Raw genomic sequence first — 18,463 nt, forward strand, 5'->3', positions numbered from 1 at the left:
CTCATAATTCCATCTAATTTTGTATTGTCAGCAAACTCAGAAATATGACATTCAAATTGTTGATGTAGATCATGAATAGCAGTCTTTAATGTACACATCAGCTGACCATCTATGCCCCACAAGGGTACATTTGTACAAGGATTCATAACTCGCTGAGTTATTTTTTACCCTTTATCCTTAGTTCACCTCTCATTCCTGTAAACTGCAAGCAGCATATTTAGCATCTCATATTGGAAAACTCCCTCATTCTGGGTATCAATCTAATGAAGTTTTGTTGCAATGCCCCCAAGACAAACATGTCCTTCCTTAGAACGGAGAGACCAACCTAAACACAATATTCCAGCTAAGATCTCACCGAAGCTCTACATAATTGTGGCATGACCATTTAACTATTAAACTGTTTGCTGTATCTGATGTTAATTTACTCTGTTCAACAGTATGATTACTGTTGGGGAACATCACCAATTTTTGTTTTGCCTTTTCTTATTTTATATTTCCACCCACTTTAATTCAATAATGCGATTGTAAAGATTCTTTATCTCATTTGCTGCAATCACCAGGTGTATCCCACCACCTTAATCATTCTGCCTTTCATTTCTAAAAGTTAAGTACACTGGCATATTTACCTCCCCATCTTGATCACTCTGCAGCATCATCATCATCAAACCCATTTATCACAATTTCTTTCATCTATCTGTTATAAATGCCTACAGTGTTCAGATACAGCCTCTTCTACCTATTTTTCCTTGATATGAAATTAGTCTCTAATTCCCAGTGATTAGTATTAACTAAGTCTTTTCCTGAAATATTTTTCCAATTCACTGCTCTGTTTTACAACCTTGTCATTTCGATTAAGACTTATAAATTTACCCTCATCTGAACTCTCCCTTTCCCATATTAGCTTAAAGCCCTACCTACAATCTTAGCTATTAGATTTGCCTAGATTCTGGTCTCGTCCCAATGAAACAGCCCGTTTTCCCTAAAACTAGTTCCTTCGCACCATAAATAAAAATGCCTGCCTCCCACATCACTCTTCCAGCCACACATTTAAATTTCATTTTTCCTATGCCAATTTGTACCTGGCTCAGGCAGTAATCCAGACATTATTACCTTAGAAGTTCCTATTTTTAATTTGTTCTCTGGTTTGTCAAACTCCCTCAGCAGAACTTCTTTCCTAGTTCTACCTATCTCATTGCTTTCCATGTGCATCTGATTCTTCTCCATCCTTCCACAAGTTCTACTCCAGCCACATGGCATAATAGGTATCTGAGTCTTCTAGACTCCCAGTCACTGGTGCAGAGAAGAGTTTTTATTTCACTGATTTACTAATCCCCCATCTTTACCACATTCCTTTTGGCTCCATCCACTTTAATAATTTCCTCTACAGTGGTGTCATCAACAACTTGACTTTCTTCTCTTCCCTTGATTCATTATTATTGTTTCTTCATACCTGTTTGATAATGCCAAAAGCTGAGACTCCTCCATCACTACACCTGAAATACCCTTGTATGCCTGAGTTACAGTCATATACTATTTTAAAAGGATTCACAGGAAATTTATTTTTCAGCCAATTTAGATACTGTTTTTTTTTCACTTCTGGCAACTGATTTACAATTCATTCTTGTACCTTCGCCTTCCTGGCCACGAAGATTGTGAACTGGTGGGTTTCACGGACAGGATTAGCTAACGAGGAACAAGGAAGGAATTGGGTTAGAAATTGCAAAAAGGCATGAATTCAGTACAAGCATAGCAAGAAACAAAGAAGTAAATTCTGTTCAATCACCAAGAGGAAGTGAAGGAAGTGGCAGGGGTACATGAATGGATGGTCTCAATCTTGTGGCAAAAAACAATTGAGCTCATCGTACATTGTAGGATATCAGGATAGAGGAGGTAGTGGTTGGTTAGTTAAGAAGGCAGGCATAGATGTAATAAACCAAAGAGCTCTTGTGTGTTTTGGATTTCAATGATTTCTACTTCTATGATTTCTATTCTACAATAGCAGTTGTCTCTTTTTTTTCCTTAAAAAAAAGAGGGAGAACAGACTGATCATGTAGCATTAAAGGCACATAAAAAACACCTGCCCCAGAGAAGATAAATCGAGGAATTTCTATTTTCAACTGATTCAGTCCTATTTTCAGTTGGCTAAGTAATACTTCTAGCTGCATGATCACCAGTCTACAGAAAAATAAGTTTCATGGTCCAAATGAGATTAGCAAAATCTGAGATATGTTCATCTGTATCCTATCCCAATCACAATTATTTGACAGCTGCAAGTTTAAATCTTTTTGCTTTGGTACTTGAAATCTTAAGGCCCCTTAAGCTGCTCCATGATCTTAAATCCTGCACAGGAAGCAATTTCCCACCAAATGGCAAGCTTCCATCGAAATGATTGACTATAGTCAAAGTTTTCCCACATTATTCAGGGTGAAAATCTTCTAAGCTAACATTAGGAGAACATAATGAAGTTATTCCCTTCTGCCACAGTTCTAATAATTGGACTATTGAGATAAACATGGGCTGGCATGACAAAACACAACTATAATCAAAACATCTTGCTTGTAATACCAGTAGTTAGTAAGAATATCAATTAGTCAAAATTGTCTTTATTATTCTTAATTCAAAATGTGTAACTCCTTTGTCAGTATACAATCTTTCTCCAGCTTTTCATGTAAAGTTGTGTTTAGTTATTGGATCACAAGATCCAATTGATCCAGCACTATATACAGGCCACACAACACTTCCTGAAGAATCAGTTTAATATGCAGCACACATCTTTAAGTTTAACCTTCACAAAAACAAAATGAGCTAAGCATCGCTGGAAATCAATCCAAACTTACCTTTAAAGATGCCGAGAACAACTTTGTTGTTGAGTTTAGTCCTCCCAGCTCAGATCTGAATACTACACGTCTGGCTCATGAAGAGGTCACATTTATATTTAGATAAATGTGTATGGTATTAAAAATAAACTAAATTCGAGCTTCTGGAATGAGCTCTGATATTTGGAATAGTACCAAAACAACAATTTATTAATGCCCAAAACTGCTATTTCTTAGCTTGTTAAATTATGACATCTTCTCAGTCATTAACCAACATAATGAATAATAAATGTTTTCCACTTAAGTTAAAAGTATATGCATATACAGAGTACTTTTACATTTTAAATAACAATATTAGAGGCATTAGGAAAATAAGTGTCAAACTCTTGAAAAAATGATTAAAAGTTTCCAAAAAACATAATGCAATGTGGTTTCTATATACATAAGGAAAAGTTAGTTATAAAAAAACTTTCATTTTGTTTATTAGCTATGAGAGCCCAGCTGTCATGCTCCATCTATCATGTTACAAATCTGATTTCCAGCTTCCGCCAATACTTTGAGGTTGCAGGAGTAGGTCAGAAGGTTACTGCAAGTGAAAGCACAGCATCAAGGCTAAAATTAATGTAGTTGAAAATCAAAAGGCTATGGATGTTGGAAATCCAAAATAAAAACAGAAAGGGCTGGAGTACCCTGAAGTCAGGTCACATTCGGTGGGGACAGGGAAAGAGTTAATGATTCAGGTTGATGACCCATCATCAGAACTACACAGTAGTATTGTGTAAGCCTGAATTTATATTCCTTATTGTTTTTGTTACGTAGATAGCTGGTTTAACACAAATCACCTGCAATGAAAGATTTTAAATGTAGAAAGCAATTATTTTTATCTCAACTACGATTTCTATACCCTCATAATTAAAACTAGTCCATCCCTGGCACTTATTACACAGTTCATAACCAGGGCACCGGACCGTGACCTGTATTACTGCCATCAAAGACAGGCTATTATCCAAATCCTTATTAATATCTGCTTCCATCAAAGCCTCTGCATAAATCATGAAGGTACTCCCGCTGTGATATGTAGTGAGTTCCAGAATTTTGTCCCAGAAAAGATGAAATGCTGATGATATTTTTCCAAGTTAGGATGGTGTGTGATTGGAGGCAAAACTTAGAGGTGGTGGTATTCCCTTGCAGTTGCTGTCCTTGTCCTTCTTAGTTGTGGAGGTCACAAGCCTGATAGGCACTGTTGAAAGTGTGAAGTTATTGCAGTCTAAACCGCAGACACAGTGCACCAGTGAATGGGACACCAATTAAAAGATATTCTCACTGGATGGTATTGGAATTCAGAGCTTTGTTGGAGTTATATTTATCCAGGAAAATGGAAAGTATTCCATCACACTCCTGATTGGGACTTGTAGGTGATGGAAAGATTTCATTAAGTCAAGAGGTGTCTCACCCTGCCACAGAATATACAGTCTCTGACCTGTTCTTGTCGATACTGTTATGTCTTTGAAATTTATGAGACCCACGATGCTGGTGATGGAAGATTCAATTAATTGAATATCAAGGGAAGCTAATTAGGCATTTCCTTGTTAGTGGTTGTCATAGCCTGGCATTCAGCAGTTAGTTGCTAGATGTCGGCTGAAACCGGAATGTTGGAATTGCTCCGCTGGGAACCAGAATGTAGCCAATGGGCCGAATGCCCTTCTGTGATGTAATAAGTAATTTAATAACTTATTTGCATTTAAATGCCTTTGATATGGACCTTTTTATGTTTGTATTGATACACCATGCTTTAAAGCAATTAAGCATATTTCTCCCTTTATCTCTCTTAATCAATGATGTTTAAAAGAATTCTAAATTATGATGATGACATATGTGATGACTGCTATCAGATAGAATGCAAAAATTTGGGCCAGAATGTTGGACCTGCATTCACTGCATTTTACCTGACAGTACAAAAAACTGTAAATGTTCACCATCTTAATGAAATTTCCTCTGCATTAGAGAAACCAAACACAGATTCTGTGACCACTTTATAAAACACCTCCATTCAGTCTGCAAAGTGGATCCGAGCTGCAGTCATCTGACACTTTAATTCTTCATTCCACTCCCATTCTATCTTTGGCTTCCTCCACTGTTCCAAAAATGCCTAACATAAGCTCCAGGAACAGAGGAACAGCACATCACTATCTATCTAGGCCAGTGGCAGCCCTTAGAATTTAATACTGAATCCAACAATTTCAGGTAACTTGCCTTTTCTGTTTGTTTCACAACTGGCCAATTCTGATGCAAAGTCATCCACTTATGACAATAACTTGTTTTTTCTCTTTCCACAGATACTACCTGACTTGCTGGGTATTTCCAGCATTCTCTTTTCTTTCACATTTCCAGCAAATGCTGTCCTCTGCTTCTGACAGTTCCAACATGTTCTTTTGTTTTTTTTTCTCTATTTGCCAGCATTGAAAGCAATTACATTACCAGGACAACCCTGGACTCCACCCTACCACAGACATTTCCTTTCCATCCCTTGCCCTTTTTGCAACCTGAAACACACTTACTTTCTCACTTCTCCAGTTCTGATGAAGGGTCATTGAGCTGAAATGTTGACTTCATTTCTCTCTTCACTGATGCTATGTGACCTGCTGAGTATCTTTGGTATTATTCGTTTCTGGTTTGGATGGAGTTCGGCCATCTATCTCATTAGCAAATCCCATGCTGCTCTATTCTTAATGGAAGGCACAGAATGTTATGTGACTAACCCTCACATCTGCTGACGACCCAAGCAATAAAGGCATATTATCATCCCTCCCAAAACTGTTTTATCAACATCACAGGCAATATCTGAGGCCTGAATTTCCTTTATTATTCTGAATTAAACAAGAGTTAATTTTAATGGATTGGGGCCCTGGAAACTGAACAACATTAAGTATTTTGCAAAGCATATTTGAACATTAGCCCAATTATTGAAAGGTAACAACACACTACCTCTTTCAGAATTATAGAATGTGTCAAATATATATTTCTATGTACACTATTAGATCGGCAGATTTAAAATCTTTACAGTACATTACTGCATAATTAATCCTACAAAAAAAAGGACAACTCAATGAAGATGCTAGGCAGAGACCAAACACAGTCCTTTTGACCTTCAGGGAACAATAACATTGTGGTTAAATTACTGCACTAAAGCCAGAGTTCTGGACCATTGATCCAAAGCCATAAGTTCAAATCTCAATATAGTTACTGGGACATTTAAATTCAAGTAAATTCAAATGAGGATTTTTTTAAAGTTATTGTCAGTAATGGTAATGCATGGAACCATTGGATTGTTGTAAAAACCCTTCAGGTTCATTTATGACCTACATGGAAGAAAATAAGCAGCCCTTACCCATTCTGGCCGATGTGTGATTCCAGACCCACCTGTGTTGTCAGTGTTATAACACAACTTTATAAAACATTAAGTGGAGTACTGGGTGCAGTTCTGGTTACCCCACTATAGGAATGATGTAATTGCACAGAAAAGGGTGCAATCACATTCCATTGTTCCCTTTCTCCTGCTGTCTAAAGTTCACTGGCTCCTGACCCAGGCATGCACACAAGGATCCTTCCACACACTGTACCCCGTGTTGCTACCTTGTCTCTCTGCTGATTCTTTCTCCCCTTCTCTCTTTTCTGAACCAGATGTCCAGAACAGTAAGGTTTACCTAGAGAGGGTGAGAATGTCAGTATTCAGGAGAATATGGGATGCGATACCTAGTCCTTAGCACTGCTGGCCCCAAACCAGAAAATTTGCAGCAGGAGTATAGTATTATGGAATCCACAATTTGAGCAAAATTGAAATTTAGATTTATTCCCATCTCAAAACCTGTCCAAATTTTAGCATCACTATTCTACCAGAAATCCGATAACTTGTTAAAAAGAGGACTGAACCTGGGATCTTTCTAATCTGTATGGTCCAGTTACCTAGTGCTATGCAATTAAAAATATAAGACATAGGAGCAGCAGTAGGCAATATGGCTCTGTGGCTGTGATCTGTGGGGAGGGGAGCAGGAGAACCACATACAAACTGACAGAGTACTTTGTTGGTGCCAAGAGATTAATTTCTGATCTCTTAGTCCCTCTAAAATTATATAAAAAATACTTTGATTAATCTTTTTAAAGCACTTAAGAATCATAAGTTAGGATGCTAAGGATCAATACAAATGATTAGAGGTGTCAGTAGCACATGGCTCACACACTCAAAACTGCAATTAGAAAATTAGATGGGTCATTGGACCACAATTTTTATTTTGCATTGCCTCCTGTCTGAAGACTGAAAACACAGGTCCCCTGGCTGACAAGCCACCTGCATAAATGCTTTGAAGTCTGAGCAGCATGCAGCCTAATTATATAGGCAATCTAATTTCTCAACTCTCATACATACCCTTACATAGTACTTGGATATACTGTAAAGCAGTATATGGTCCATTTCATCCCCTCACCAAAATCATTTATGAGATAAACAAACAAAGATCCTAACATAGAGTGCTATTTAAGAAAATCTTATCCATCTTACATCTTATGAAAATCTTATGTCAGATGCTTTCCAGAAATCGAAGTATACAATTATCTGATTACAAAATCCTCAAAGAGCATAAATAAAGTGAATGAAGCAGGGTCTGTATTTCAGAGCCATGATGGGATTCTGTACCAACTTCTGATCTCTCCAGGCAATCACAAATCAAACTCTTACAATGCTTTAATATATCCCTCCAAAAACTTGCATCCCAATTTATCAGAATTAATGAAACCACCATTACTTTCCCTTGAGGACAAATATCTCAGTTGTATATGTTCATATAGTATTTTCATTGAAAAGCTGCAGTGTTTTGCTTTCTTTGTTGAACTGTTTCAATTATAGGTTGGATTTGTACTTTCAACATTTCCAAATTATTTGTTTTGTTAGCCTTCATGGATGAACCAGAAGCCAAATAGTTTTTTTTTCCAGTATAATGAAGACATTTTACACATAAATTTACTCTCACTCGACATTTTCCAGAATTATTTCCATACCATCTCACTGGCCTTTTGCACGCTTATCTTCTTATCTAAATTACTGATGTCCTCATTAATGTTCTTCAGTGGCATCATTAACTTGAGCTGGAGAAAAGAAACAATATCGAGTACAAGTTACAGGAAAATTAGAAACAGATTATTCACTTCTGAAATATCATATATCAAGTTCTGCTGTTTCTTAGCCACCTCCCCATTACTGCTTACTTGGCTATTATATACAATTTTGCATTTAAACATTTGCAAAAGGCTTGCCTATTTTTAATTTATATGGGTTTACTATTAATCACCAGCTGAAGGACGGCTCAAATCACCTACTTTAAGAGGAATTCCACTTTCACTGGCTATTCCCATGTATCCTATGTCCCTCCCAATACTTTCTCTAGATCCTGTAGGAATTAATTCTTTCATCCAATTTATAGTTAAATATTAATACACTTTACTACATCTAGAATCAACAACTAGCAACAAACTACATATTTTTTGAAATAAAGAACCCGTTTAATGCAAGTGATATGAATCAGCTAACGAGACTTCTAATATCAAAGCTAACAGCAACATAGTCTAACAAGACAGAAAATGTTGTTGGTACATAATGCGGAATACAACAGACAATTCCAATTGAAATGTATCCCTCAAATGACGTCCCTCAAACTTGCATTTTCATGTTTCAACAAAGAAGAAAATGTTTTAAAAAATCTAGAAATTTAACTCAAACATTTTAACATCAAATCCTGACAGACTTGAAGTGCCAGTATTTCTATTTCAGAATTACAGTAATTACAGTTTTTAAATATTTATGTTTGTCAACCAATTTTCCAAATATATTGGTACTGTCACAGTAAATCTAAGAAATTTCAGTGTTGCTTCTCAACCACCAAAATGCTATTTCAGTCTCTTCCTTTACAGATTAAGGTGGGGCTACTGGAACGTTTATTCCCTCATGGCCTAGGTTTATATAATCCTTCCATGATCTTTCAAAATGCTCCCTTTGCAGAACCTTGCAACATAGAAATGCACCTCCTAAGTCAACAGTCCATATTGATATTTATTTCCAGACAACTTGTCAAATCTCTCTTGCTCACTTCCATTCCACTTAATACTTTTCTTTCAAGATAACTCCCAAATAACTTACAAGCACTGCTTCAATTATGGTTTGGGCAGAGCATTCCACATTCTAACCACCTTCAAAAAATGTTCTTATCATCTCTTTGGTTCTTCTTGTGACTATCTGAAATGTATGTGCATATTGCAGTCTTGTCTATCTGAACTGAAGTCTACAAGGAACCATGGCATTGTGTCACTGATATAAAGCCTCAGTGTTTCAATTTATGTTGCTATAATGTTGCTTAAAGGTAACAGAACTACACAACTTAATTTTTCACAGGAAGACTGAGAAATTTGATACTAAGGGAATTGTAGTATCTGCTGGCAGTTTAGTGTTGCTCCTTGCTGAGACGATAACAGAAATATCAACAGAATATCAGAAAATGCTGGAAATGCTCAGCAGGTCAGTCTGAATCTGTGGGGAAAGAAACACAGAGTTAACATTTCAGGCTGAAGTCTCTTTGTCAGAAGAGTTTTTGACATGAAACATTAACTCTGTTTCTCTCCCCACAGATGCAGCCTAAGCTGCTGAGTATTTCCAGCTCTATCCATTTTTATTTTAGACTTCCAGCATCTACAGTTATCTTTATTTTCATCAACAGAATATCCGTAATTGAAGACAGTAAATTCTCAGTAGTGACTAGTTCAACATTGTATCAAATGTCATGCCACATGATACATTCAGTTAATAGAGGAACACTTGCACTTATACACGACGAGAATCAAAGTTATAGAGATCTAGAAGGAAAGTAGGCCCAAGGCACAGGATCATTCACAAACTGGATCATTCACAAACTTCTTAAGTGACAAGGCAGGCTGAAAGGGTCATATGGTCCTACTCCCGTTTCTATCTCCTGTGTTAGTAGGATTCACAAGAATATAAGATGCTCTCCAAAAAATCCAGTGGGAAGTTCCAAGGAAACCACTCTACCAAAAGAGTAGTGAAGAATGTGGGACATTCTACCACAAGGAACAATTGAGGCAAAAGGAGAAATAGAAATAAATGCTGGGACAATGTTAGATGCTGAGGACTTGCTTCCTTTCAGAGGAATCTAGAACTACAGGACATTGTTTCAGAATACAGAGCTGCTCATTTAAGACAGAGAAGCAATATCCTCTCTCAGGGGTTGTGAATTCTCTATCTGAGATCTGTGGAAGCTGGATCATTGAAATTGATTCCTCCAGGCCCCAGATAAACATTTTTTTTTCTTCCAGAGAAGTTATGGGGAACAAGTAGGAAAGTGGAGCTGAGGCCAAGATCAGATCAGCCATATTTTGGATGGGCAACTCCTGTTAATATTATTAACCTCATGATCTACCTTGACGTGACCTTGTACCTTATTGCACTGCACTTTCTCTGTAGCTGTGACACTTTACTCTGTACTGTTATTGCTTTTACCTGTACTACATCAATGCACTCTGTACTAACTCAATGTAACTGCACTGTGTAATGAATTGACCTGTAAGATCGGTATGCAAGACAAGTTTTTCACTGTACCTCGGTACAAGTGACAATAATAAACCAATACCAATATGTTAATAGCAGCGTACAGTAGGAGGAAGGTTATGGAGTATTACCAGCAACATGGCCTAGTCTCTCTGCTGTAGATTCATTACAATACGACGCGAACACAGTATAGTTGTGTTTAGGTTCCACAAACTATATTTTATAGTTGCCACCGACCCCCAAACTAATCAGAAAACTGTGATTGGCTACAACACCGCGTCACTTACAGCCCCCCCCCCCCCCCGACGTCAGAGGGCTCGGCGTCCCGTCACGTGACCCGCCGCCGCGGTCATCGAGGAGATCCCCTCACAACTCGACACGCGGGTTGGTGACGTATTTGTCAATGGACCGAGATCCGTCACCGAGAAAAATGGCCGATGAGGACGATGAGCCGGCGGTGAGTCTGCTGCCTTCAGATACCGAGAGCGCTGGCTGTAACGACGGGAGTGTTGGATTCGCGGTGTCGCTGCCGTCAGACGGTAGCACTTGGGGGACAGAAACGCGTTTAAAGCGGTGCAATAGAAGCAGAAATGGCTGGAAGCACTCGGCCGGTCGGGCAGCATCTGTGGAAGGGGATCGAGGACACCCTGGTGTGGACGGAGGGTCCCGGACCACAAACGTCAACTGTTCCTGTCTCCACAGATTCTGCCTGACCTGCTTGATTATTTCCACCAGTTTCTGTTGTTATTTCAGATTTATAGCAGCTGCAGATTTTCTTTAAATTTTCACTTAAAACGGTAAAATGTGGCTGCTAATTTTAACAAAAACTGAAGATCCAAATCAGACCCTTGAGTAAAGCAGTAATAAAGTAGGAAATTAAGCTAAGCTGTGTGTAACTATTTTTCTGTTCTTTTTAAAGTTTGTAATTTGGTGGGGAACCTATATACGGTGGTAGAGGCTGTGGGTTTAGGAGATGCTATTGTAGTACCCTGAGGAAGTAACTGTTATGCATTTTGTAGATATAACCACTGTATGCTGGTGGTGTAGAGAATGAAGGTTCAGGCAAGTGGAGAAGGTTCCAGTCAAGTGAGCTGCTTTGTTTTGGATGTTGTGCTTCCTGAGAGCTATTGGAGTTGCAGTCACATAAGAACACAAGAAAATAAAAGCAGGAGTAGGCCACTGGATCTGTCAAGCCTGCCCTGCCTTTCAATATGATCATGACTGATCTGTGCTGGCCAAATCCCTGTAGCCCTCAGTTCCTTGATCTTTCCAATATTTATCTATTTCTACCTTAAATATGTCTAATGATCTGGCTTCCTCCACTCTCTGTGGCAGAGAGTTCCAAAGTTTCACTACCCTCTGAGAGAAACATTTTTTACACATCTCACTTTTAAATATATCACCCCCTTATCTTGTGATCATATTCCCTTGTATGAGACTATCCCACTAGTGCAAATATCTCAATATCTACCCTGTCAAGCCCCCTTTGGATATTTTTATGTTTGAGTAAGGTCACCCTCATTCATCTAAACTTTAAGGAATACAAACCCCATACTCTCTAGTCTGTCTTGATAGGATGACCCTCTCATCCCAAGAATTAAGCTGACGAATCTCCTTTCAACTGCCTCCAATACTATTATATGCTTTATTTATGCAAGGGGACCAAAACTCTGCACAGTACTCCAGGTGTAGCCTCGCCAACACCCTGAACGATTGTAGCAAAACCTCCCTATTTTTAAACTCCAATCCCTTTGAAATAAAGGATAAAATTCCGTTTCCCTTCTTAATAACTTGTTGGACCTACCTACTAACTTCTTGTGCACTAGAACACCTAGATCCCTCATTTGCAATCTCTCTGCGTTTTGATTAATAACTGCCTTTTGACTCCTCTTACCAAAATGCATGACCTCACTATTTCCACATTCAAACTCATTTGCCAAGGCTTTATCACATACTTAGGTCACCAGGCCTAACAACTCCCTGTATGGCTTGATGACAAACTATCTTTGAAAAGAGTCCTGTGAAGAGAGATAATTGTTACATTTCTCCAATAAAGAACTTAATGTGTGGGGTGTAAAGTCCTCATTAGTGACATCTTGGGGCTATCAAAATTCTGACCAATGTCTCACAGTAACAATATGATCATACTTTGAGAATTGTACTTTTCAGACAATAACTCGGACTCTTCCTTCACCATCCCTGGTATATCATAATACAGCAGAACCAGCAGCAAAGTGATATCCATTTATGAAAATATGGCACTTGAATCCTGAGCACTTACTCCAGGCCCCATGAAATTTATGGCATCAAGAAAAATATAACAACAAAACCTCTTGCTCATAACACTTAATCAACAAGTGTGCTGAAGATTCAGAACAAATCCAGCAGCTCAAACTTGGCCATCTATAAAATTCCACTACAGTCTATAACCTCATGGCTCAGTATAGCCATCATTTTAACATTGAAGTCTGGCTCGGTGGTAATGAGGAGTAGAAGAGCATGTAGAGAACAGTGCTAAATATACCTAAAATTGAGTTACTACGAAACAAGACAATATGCAGGCTGAACAGTGGAACTAATGTGTTTTAGACAATAGTTATTTTGCAACCAACAGATTGATCATGCTATATTCAGTTCTGAATGGTGATGACAATTAAACTTCTAATCAGAGGAGGAGGTAATTCTGTGACTGAATGTCTGAATATGAATCCTAGCATATGAGTGCAAAAGAAGGCGTGAAGCATTTGCACTTATTTTCTATATAACACAAAATTCAATGAAAATACAATCTCTTCTACCTTCTCTTAATTATCCTTTACTATTGTTATTTTTCATTGCCAGTCTTAAGAATATTTGCTCCTTTGATCTTTCCCATAACCGTGCCTATTATTCTATGCCATAATATTCATTCTGAGATATTCCCAAACCTTCCATCACTCAGTCAAACACCCAATTCTGATAATAGATTGGTAGCACAAAGTAGAGCTAAACAGAGTTCCGTCACAATTGTTGGCAGCCCTCTTTGCAGAGAACAGTGAATATTGCAGCCTAAGAAGGAGGGTTTGCAATGATTCATGTAACAAAATAGTCCAGTCCAAAATAGGCATGATCTACCATCATGATTACAAATACATTTACCATAAATTGGATTTACACCACGTAATATAAGAACATATAAATTAGGAACAGAAAACAGGCCACTCAGCCACTCAAGACTTTTCTACTATTTAATAAGACCATGGCTGATTTGATTGTTACCACAGCTCTGCATTTCTGCCAGCCCAGATATTTTGTTTATGGTAACAAGTTCAGCCATGGTCACTGGCCTTGGAGTCTGTGCAGCCAAACAAAGAGAGGAGGAGACAGCAGCTTCCATCATATCCAGTGGGAAGTGATGAGAGAGACTCGGGTCCAAGCAATGTGTCAGTACGTGGAGTAGATGCTGCTGGTCCTCACCCACATCTCATCAATGAGCACTGCTGCACTGCTCTCCCTAGCCTGCCCAACACCAGCCCTCACAGGCACCCTCTCGGCACCAACCCATGGGTAATTCTTTGCTGCGGGAGCATCAAGGGAAAGTAGGAATCCATATCGAGTTCCCAGTAGGGCAGCACATAATCTGAATGGATGTCTATTGTTGAAGTATAAGGAGTGGGTTTGATGGTCACGGTCTCGTTTAACGCACACAGAAGGAAAGAAGTGATCAAGGATTTTGTGTTTGCTGCAATGTCCATTTGGAATCTTAAGACCACTTGTGAATGTCCTCTTTTAGGGCTGAGCTCAGATCAGAAATTTCAGATCATTTATCATTTAATCAGCTGAATTTCAATATTTGTTTCTAATTCCTATTATTGTATTTGTTCTGGCCAAATTAAGGATTTGGGTGGCAAAGTGTGGTCTTGGTACTCAAGGATGGTTAGAGGAATTTCTCCTTGCTGCTCTGAATGGATCCAAATTTGTTGGGTCTAGAACTACTGGGATGGATGGGGGTGCAGTAATGGTATAGTGCTGTAAATTTGCAGCATTGGATAAACTTAACCATAAAAATATGCTTCTAGTAAATACATGAGATAAATGTCTTGGTTTTTAGCTGTATCCTGGTGATTAATCAACGTGACCTCTCATAGCTACAGCTCCAGGAGATACAAAGCAATTCTGTGCATGTGGTACATTAGCAATGTATCTTTCACTTTTACTTTATGGTTGGACAGAGCAAAGGGAAAATGTAATCTTTGTGGTATTTTTTGCATTATAGTTTGATGAAGATGTGGAGGAGAGTGGAAGTGGTGCAGAGGGTGGACAAGGCAGAAGAAAAAGATTATTTTCCAAGGAATGTAAGTCAATTCTGCTAAACTATTGGAAACCAGTAATCCATTGCTAAGTTAATAATATGTGTAAACTGTAGACTACAGTTAAAATTCAACTCCACAGTACTCTGTTTTCACTGACTATTCACCAATTAATTCATCATAGTCACGTTTTTATTGATCATTTGATATGACTTTGAGAGTTAGGTTTTGAGTGATCAGAATTTGTGAACTTTTTGTTTTCATAAGGAAATGCAGTGACATTTATGCAAAATCTTCACAAACCTTTCCTATAGTTTTGTTTGTTGCAACCCTCCTTATTGTAACACCTGCTGGAATATTGAAAAAACATTCAGAATGGAAATTTGTTGTTTTTGAATTTTTTTTCCTTTTATTGATGTAATTCAAAGATGTGGTATTAATCAGATGTGTAAATTGTACACCCCCTTTTAAGGTCATAAGCACATACATTTTGCCTTTAACTTGCTGTGAAGAAGCAGACGTGTATGGAACAGGAGGAAGCCGTTGGGCTGACCACAATGATGTTGGCCTAAAAGAGCTATCCAGTCTAATCCCACTTCCCAGCTTGTCATTTGTAGTCATGTTAGTGCATCAAGTGCTCTTTGAATGCATTTAAAATGTGATTTAAGGGTTTCAACTTCATGGGCATGAAGCTCCATCCTAGAATCATGCCTGCAGCTGCAGTACTCTGCACATCTTCCAATAATTGTTGAATATCCTGTCACCTTCAGTAGATTAATTGTTTTAAGGTAGCTTTAGTATTGATTATTACTGATCATATTTCCGAGTAAAGGTTAAGATTAGGCACTTGCAGTAGATATTGAAAGCTTATCAAATTATAACAGTTGAACATTTTGAAATTCCTGTTCTTACCACACAGTGAGATGCATGATGTATGGCTTTGGGGATGACCAGAATCCTTATACTGAATCAGTGGACATCCTGGAGGATCTCGTTATAGAGTTTATCACTGAAATGGTGAGATTAGCTACACAAATTGTTGTCTGCAAACAAATTTGATTATTTACAATGGCATATAGAGTATAAATTTGGGAGAATATGCTGCTGAAAACACTGAGACTTTTTTTCAAAGCATCATCACAACATTTCTTAATTGAGTTCATACAAGCCATTCATTGTACTATTCAATTCAAGTAAAGTTGTGAAAATGTTTCATTCAAAAATGAATCAAAATTGCAAATGCAATTTAAGGACACCAAAACAGAATCATAATATTTTAACAGAACTAAAGGAAGTTATTCAGCCTTGATTGATCTGCAGTTTTTTGGGAGCACCATCTGATTAGTCGCAAGGCCAATTTCCTCTTTAAAGTTAGTATTAACATTGTCTCCTACTTCCTTTCAGGCAGTGCATGATGCCAAATCATAACAATTCATTACATAAAAGAAATTTTGCTTGCCTTAGTATTGTTTTGCCAATTATTTTAAATTTGGCTATAGGACATGGATTTATATATTTATTCTATTTCATTTGCTTTCTTGAATGCCCAGTCTAGATTATGCTTTCATCACTTCTCTCCTTTGCAGGGATGGCTTTCATAATTGTAGTTGGTTACTGTGTCCTTCACACAGTTCATGATATCTGCTTCCTGCCAAGTGAAGGCTCCAAACCATGTTTGAAGGTTGTATAATGACCAACTAATGAGTTTTTTTGAGACAAGGGTCACCAAGGTCTGTTAGGTGTTGAGGTAATTCCTGTTATTAATGTTGAAATAAAGGTAGCTTCCAATGGGAAACTTGGAACACACCTTATTGTTGCTAAATGGGGGAGAGTTGCAGCACACCAGAGCTGTGTCAATTGACTAGCCAGCCTGATTGACTTGCAGCTTTTGAAGGAGTGGGATTGACGTTGGGTTCTGCAACACAATTAGTCAGATATGACTGTCTGAGAGTCTGCACTCCATGTCGATGAACAGAATTTCCAACAATATAGAGTTTTATTAAACTCTGAGAAATAGGTTATTTTTTCCAACATTTCTGGATTTGCTGTGCTAATTTGCTCAAAACAATTTATACAGTTCATTTATGACAAACTTCATAGTAAATATATCAAATTTCTTTTATTGCCTTCATGAGTCTTGGGTTCTTTCATGTCTTATGTCTGTATATCATCTGTTGCAGATATCTGTCCAAATAAATGGATGTGGTACAGCAGTATATTTTTTGCTTTTTTTAAACATAATTGTTACTTGTAATTTTTTACTACATAGACGCACAAGGCCATGTCAATAGGACGTCAGGGGCGAGTTCAAGTGGAAGATATTGTCTTTCTCATTCGTAAAGATCCCAGGAAGTTTGCAAGAGTGAAAGACCTGCTGACAATGAATGAAGAATTGAAACGTGCCAGGAAAGCTTTTGATGAAGCTAATTATGGCTCTTAGTTTCAGAAGGTGCCATGTCATAGAGTAAGTGGTAACTCAATTTTGCCAGCCTCTGAAACATTTACTTGAAGCACAATGTTTCACTCAGGATCTGACTACAAATATCAATATGGTAGGATAAGGTGTAGAGGTAATTTGGTAACATGGAGTAGTAAAGTTTAAATTGGCTGCATTGCTGCAGAGAGAGATGGAGATTTGTTAACTTTTTTCATCACAATGTAAACATTGTTATTGGCTGAGGAACTGAATGGAGCAATTCTTGTAGTCTTTAAAAGATTTATGTACATATCAGGAAAAATCATTTTGCACAGTAACTGTAAATTGGCCTTTTCTGCTGTAGTAAATGTTATTGAAATCTGATGTTAATGAAAAGCAAATAGTCTTCAAGTGAAGTGGAATTGGAGGGCAAGAAATAATTGGACCAGAGGTGCAGAATTAATACTCTACCCATTTTAAAGTCATAAATTCTGTCCATTGTAATTTATAATAGGAGTATATTATGTATGTATTTTGCAATAGCAAGTGACAACTAAACTTGTCTTGCAGTCATTACACCCTCCTACAAGTTATTTCAGGGACAAGGTGTAAAGGTAGTTTGACAAGTTTATGTATAAAGTTTCCATTATAAATGTGGATGTTTTAATGTATAATGTTGACAAAAAGTATGCATTGGCAATATTTGCATAAAGACAAAGTAAAATATCACAAGACACTTAATAGGAGCATTACATCAGAGATTTCTTTTGGAGCTGCTTTGATTGTATTTTAGCAGCTACATATTTTGTTTGGTCCAAGACATTTGTATGAAAGTACTTTGTTCAAATTTGGGACCCTCTCTAAAACATTCATATAATCAAACCAAAGATCTTTCCATGGATAATGATGAAATAAAAACAATACAGTGCATATTATAGTTTATTACAATTGTGTGACCTTTAATTTTTTACTAACTCTTTGTAAAATGTACAGTATGAGTACTTTAACACATTTTTATGCTTAATAAAGACTAAATCTAAAACTGAGTATTTATTTATATTGGCACCATCAAAGTCAAGGTAGGTCATGCAAGGGGTTTCCACCAGTTTGCTTGATGGGAAAATTAATATTGCCACAGACTCCCACCAGTATTTTCAATGGAATATATGAAAATTTGCCATTAGTTTTTTTCAGTACTATGCCACTTTACTCATAGCTGACTTATTTTAATTGACTTGGATACAGTAAAATTTGATTCGGGTTTATCATCCTCATTCCATTAAACCTAGGGTACAGAATCTCACTGAACTGCTGCAGATGATGAATCAGCTGCAAG

General features: G+C 37.6%; 2 protein-coding genes across 2 annotated transcripts in view; one reads left to right on the forward strand and one right to left on the reverse strand.

Moving 5' to 3' along the window:
• The window catches only part of LOC127569487 (F-box only protein 40-like), a 28,252-nt gene extending 17,557 nt beyond the window's left edge, over positions 1-10,695 (reverse strand). The window contains exons 1-2 of the mRNA XM_052014194.1: positions 10,554-10,695; positions 7,869-7,955 (exon numbers count right to left, since the gene is read on the reverse strand). The gene's annotated coding sequence lies outside the window, so the exon portion shown is untranslated. The remainder of the gene's footprint in view (positions 1-7,868; positions 7,956-10,553) is intronic.
• A 74-nt stretch (positions 10,696-10,769) lies between these two features.
• taf13 (TATA-box binding protein associated factor 13) lies at positions 10,770-18,160 on the forward strand. Its single transcript, XM_052013929.1, has 4 exons — positions 10,770-10,879; positions 14,678-14,756; positions 15,631-15,728; positions 16,981-18,160. The coding sequence occupies exons 1-4, from the start codon at positions 10,826-10,828 to the stop codon at positions 17,149-17,151; spliced, it is 402 nt and encodes a 133-aa protein (XP_051869889.1). The 5' UTR covers positions 10,770-10,825; the 3' UTR covers positions 17,152-18,160.
• The last annotated feature ends 303 nt before the right edge of the window (positions 18,161-18,463 follow it).

Source organism: Pristis pectinata, chromosome 4, assembly GCF_009764475.1.
Source record: "Pristis pectinata isolate sPriPec2 chromosome 4, sPriPec2.1.pri, whole genome shotgun sequence".
Taxonomy (NCBI): domain Eukaryota; kingdom Metazoa; phylum Chordata; class Chondrichthyes; order Rhinopristiformes; family Pristidae; genus Pristis; species Pristis pectinata.

Excerpts from the sequence above, each read along its gene's own strand:
- taf13 (XM_052013929.1), top strand. The coding sequence starts at position 10,826 with ATGGACCGAGATCCGTCACCGAGAAAAATGGCCGATGAGGACGATGAG. Across the intron at positions 10,880-14,677 it reads ATGAGGACGATGAGCCGGCG|TTTGATGAAGATGTGGAGGA; the intron begins GTGAGTCTGCTG and ends TTTGCATTATAG. Across the intron at positions 15,729-16,980 it reads TAGAGTTTATCACTGAAATG|ACGCACAAGGCCATGTCAAT; the intron begins GTGAGATTAGCT and ends TTTACTACATAG.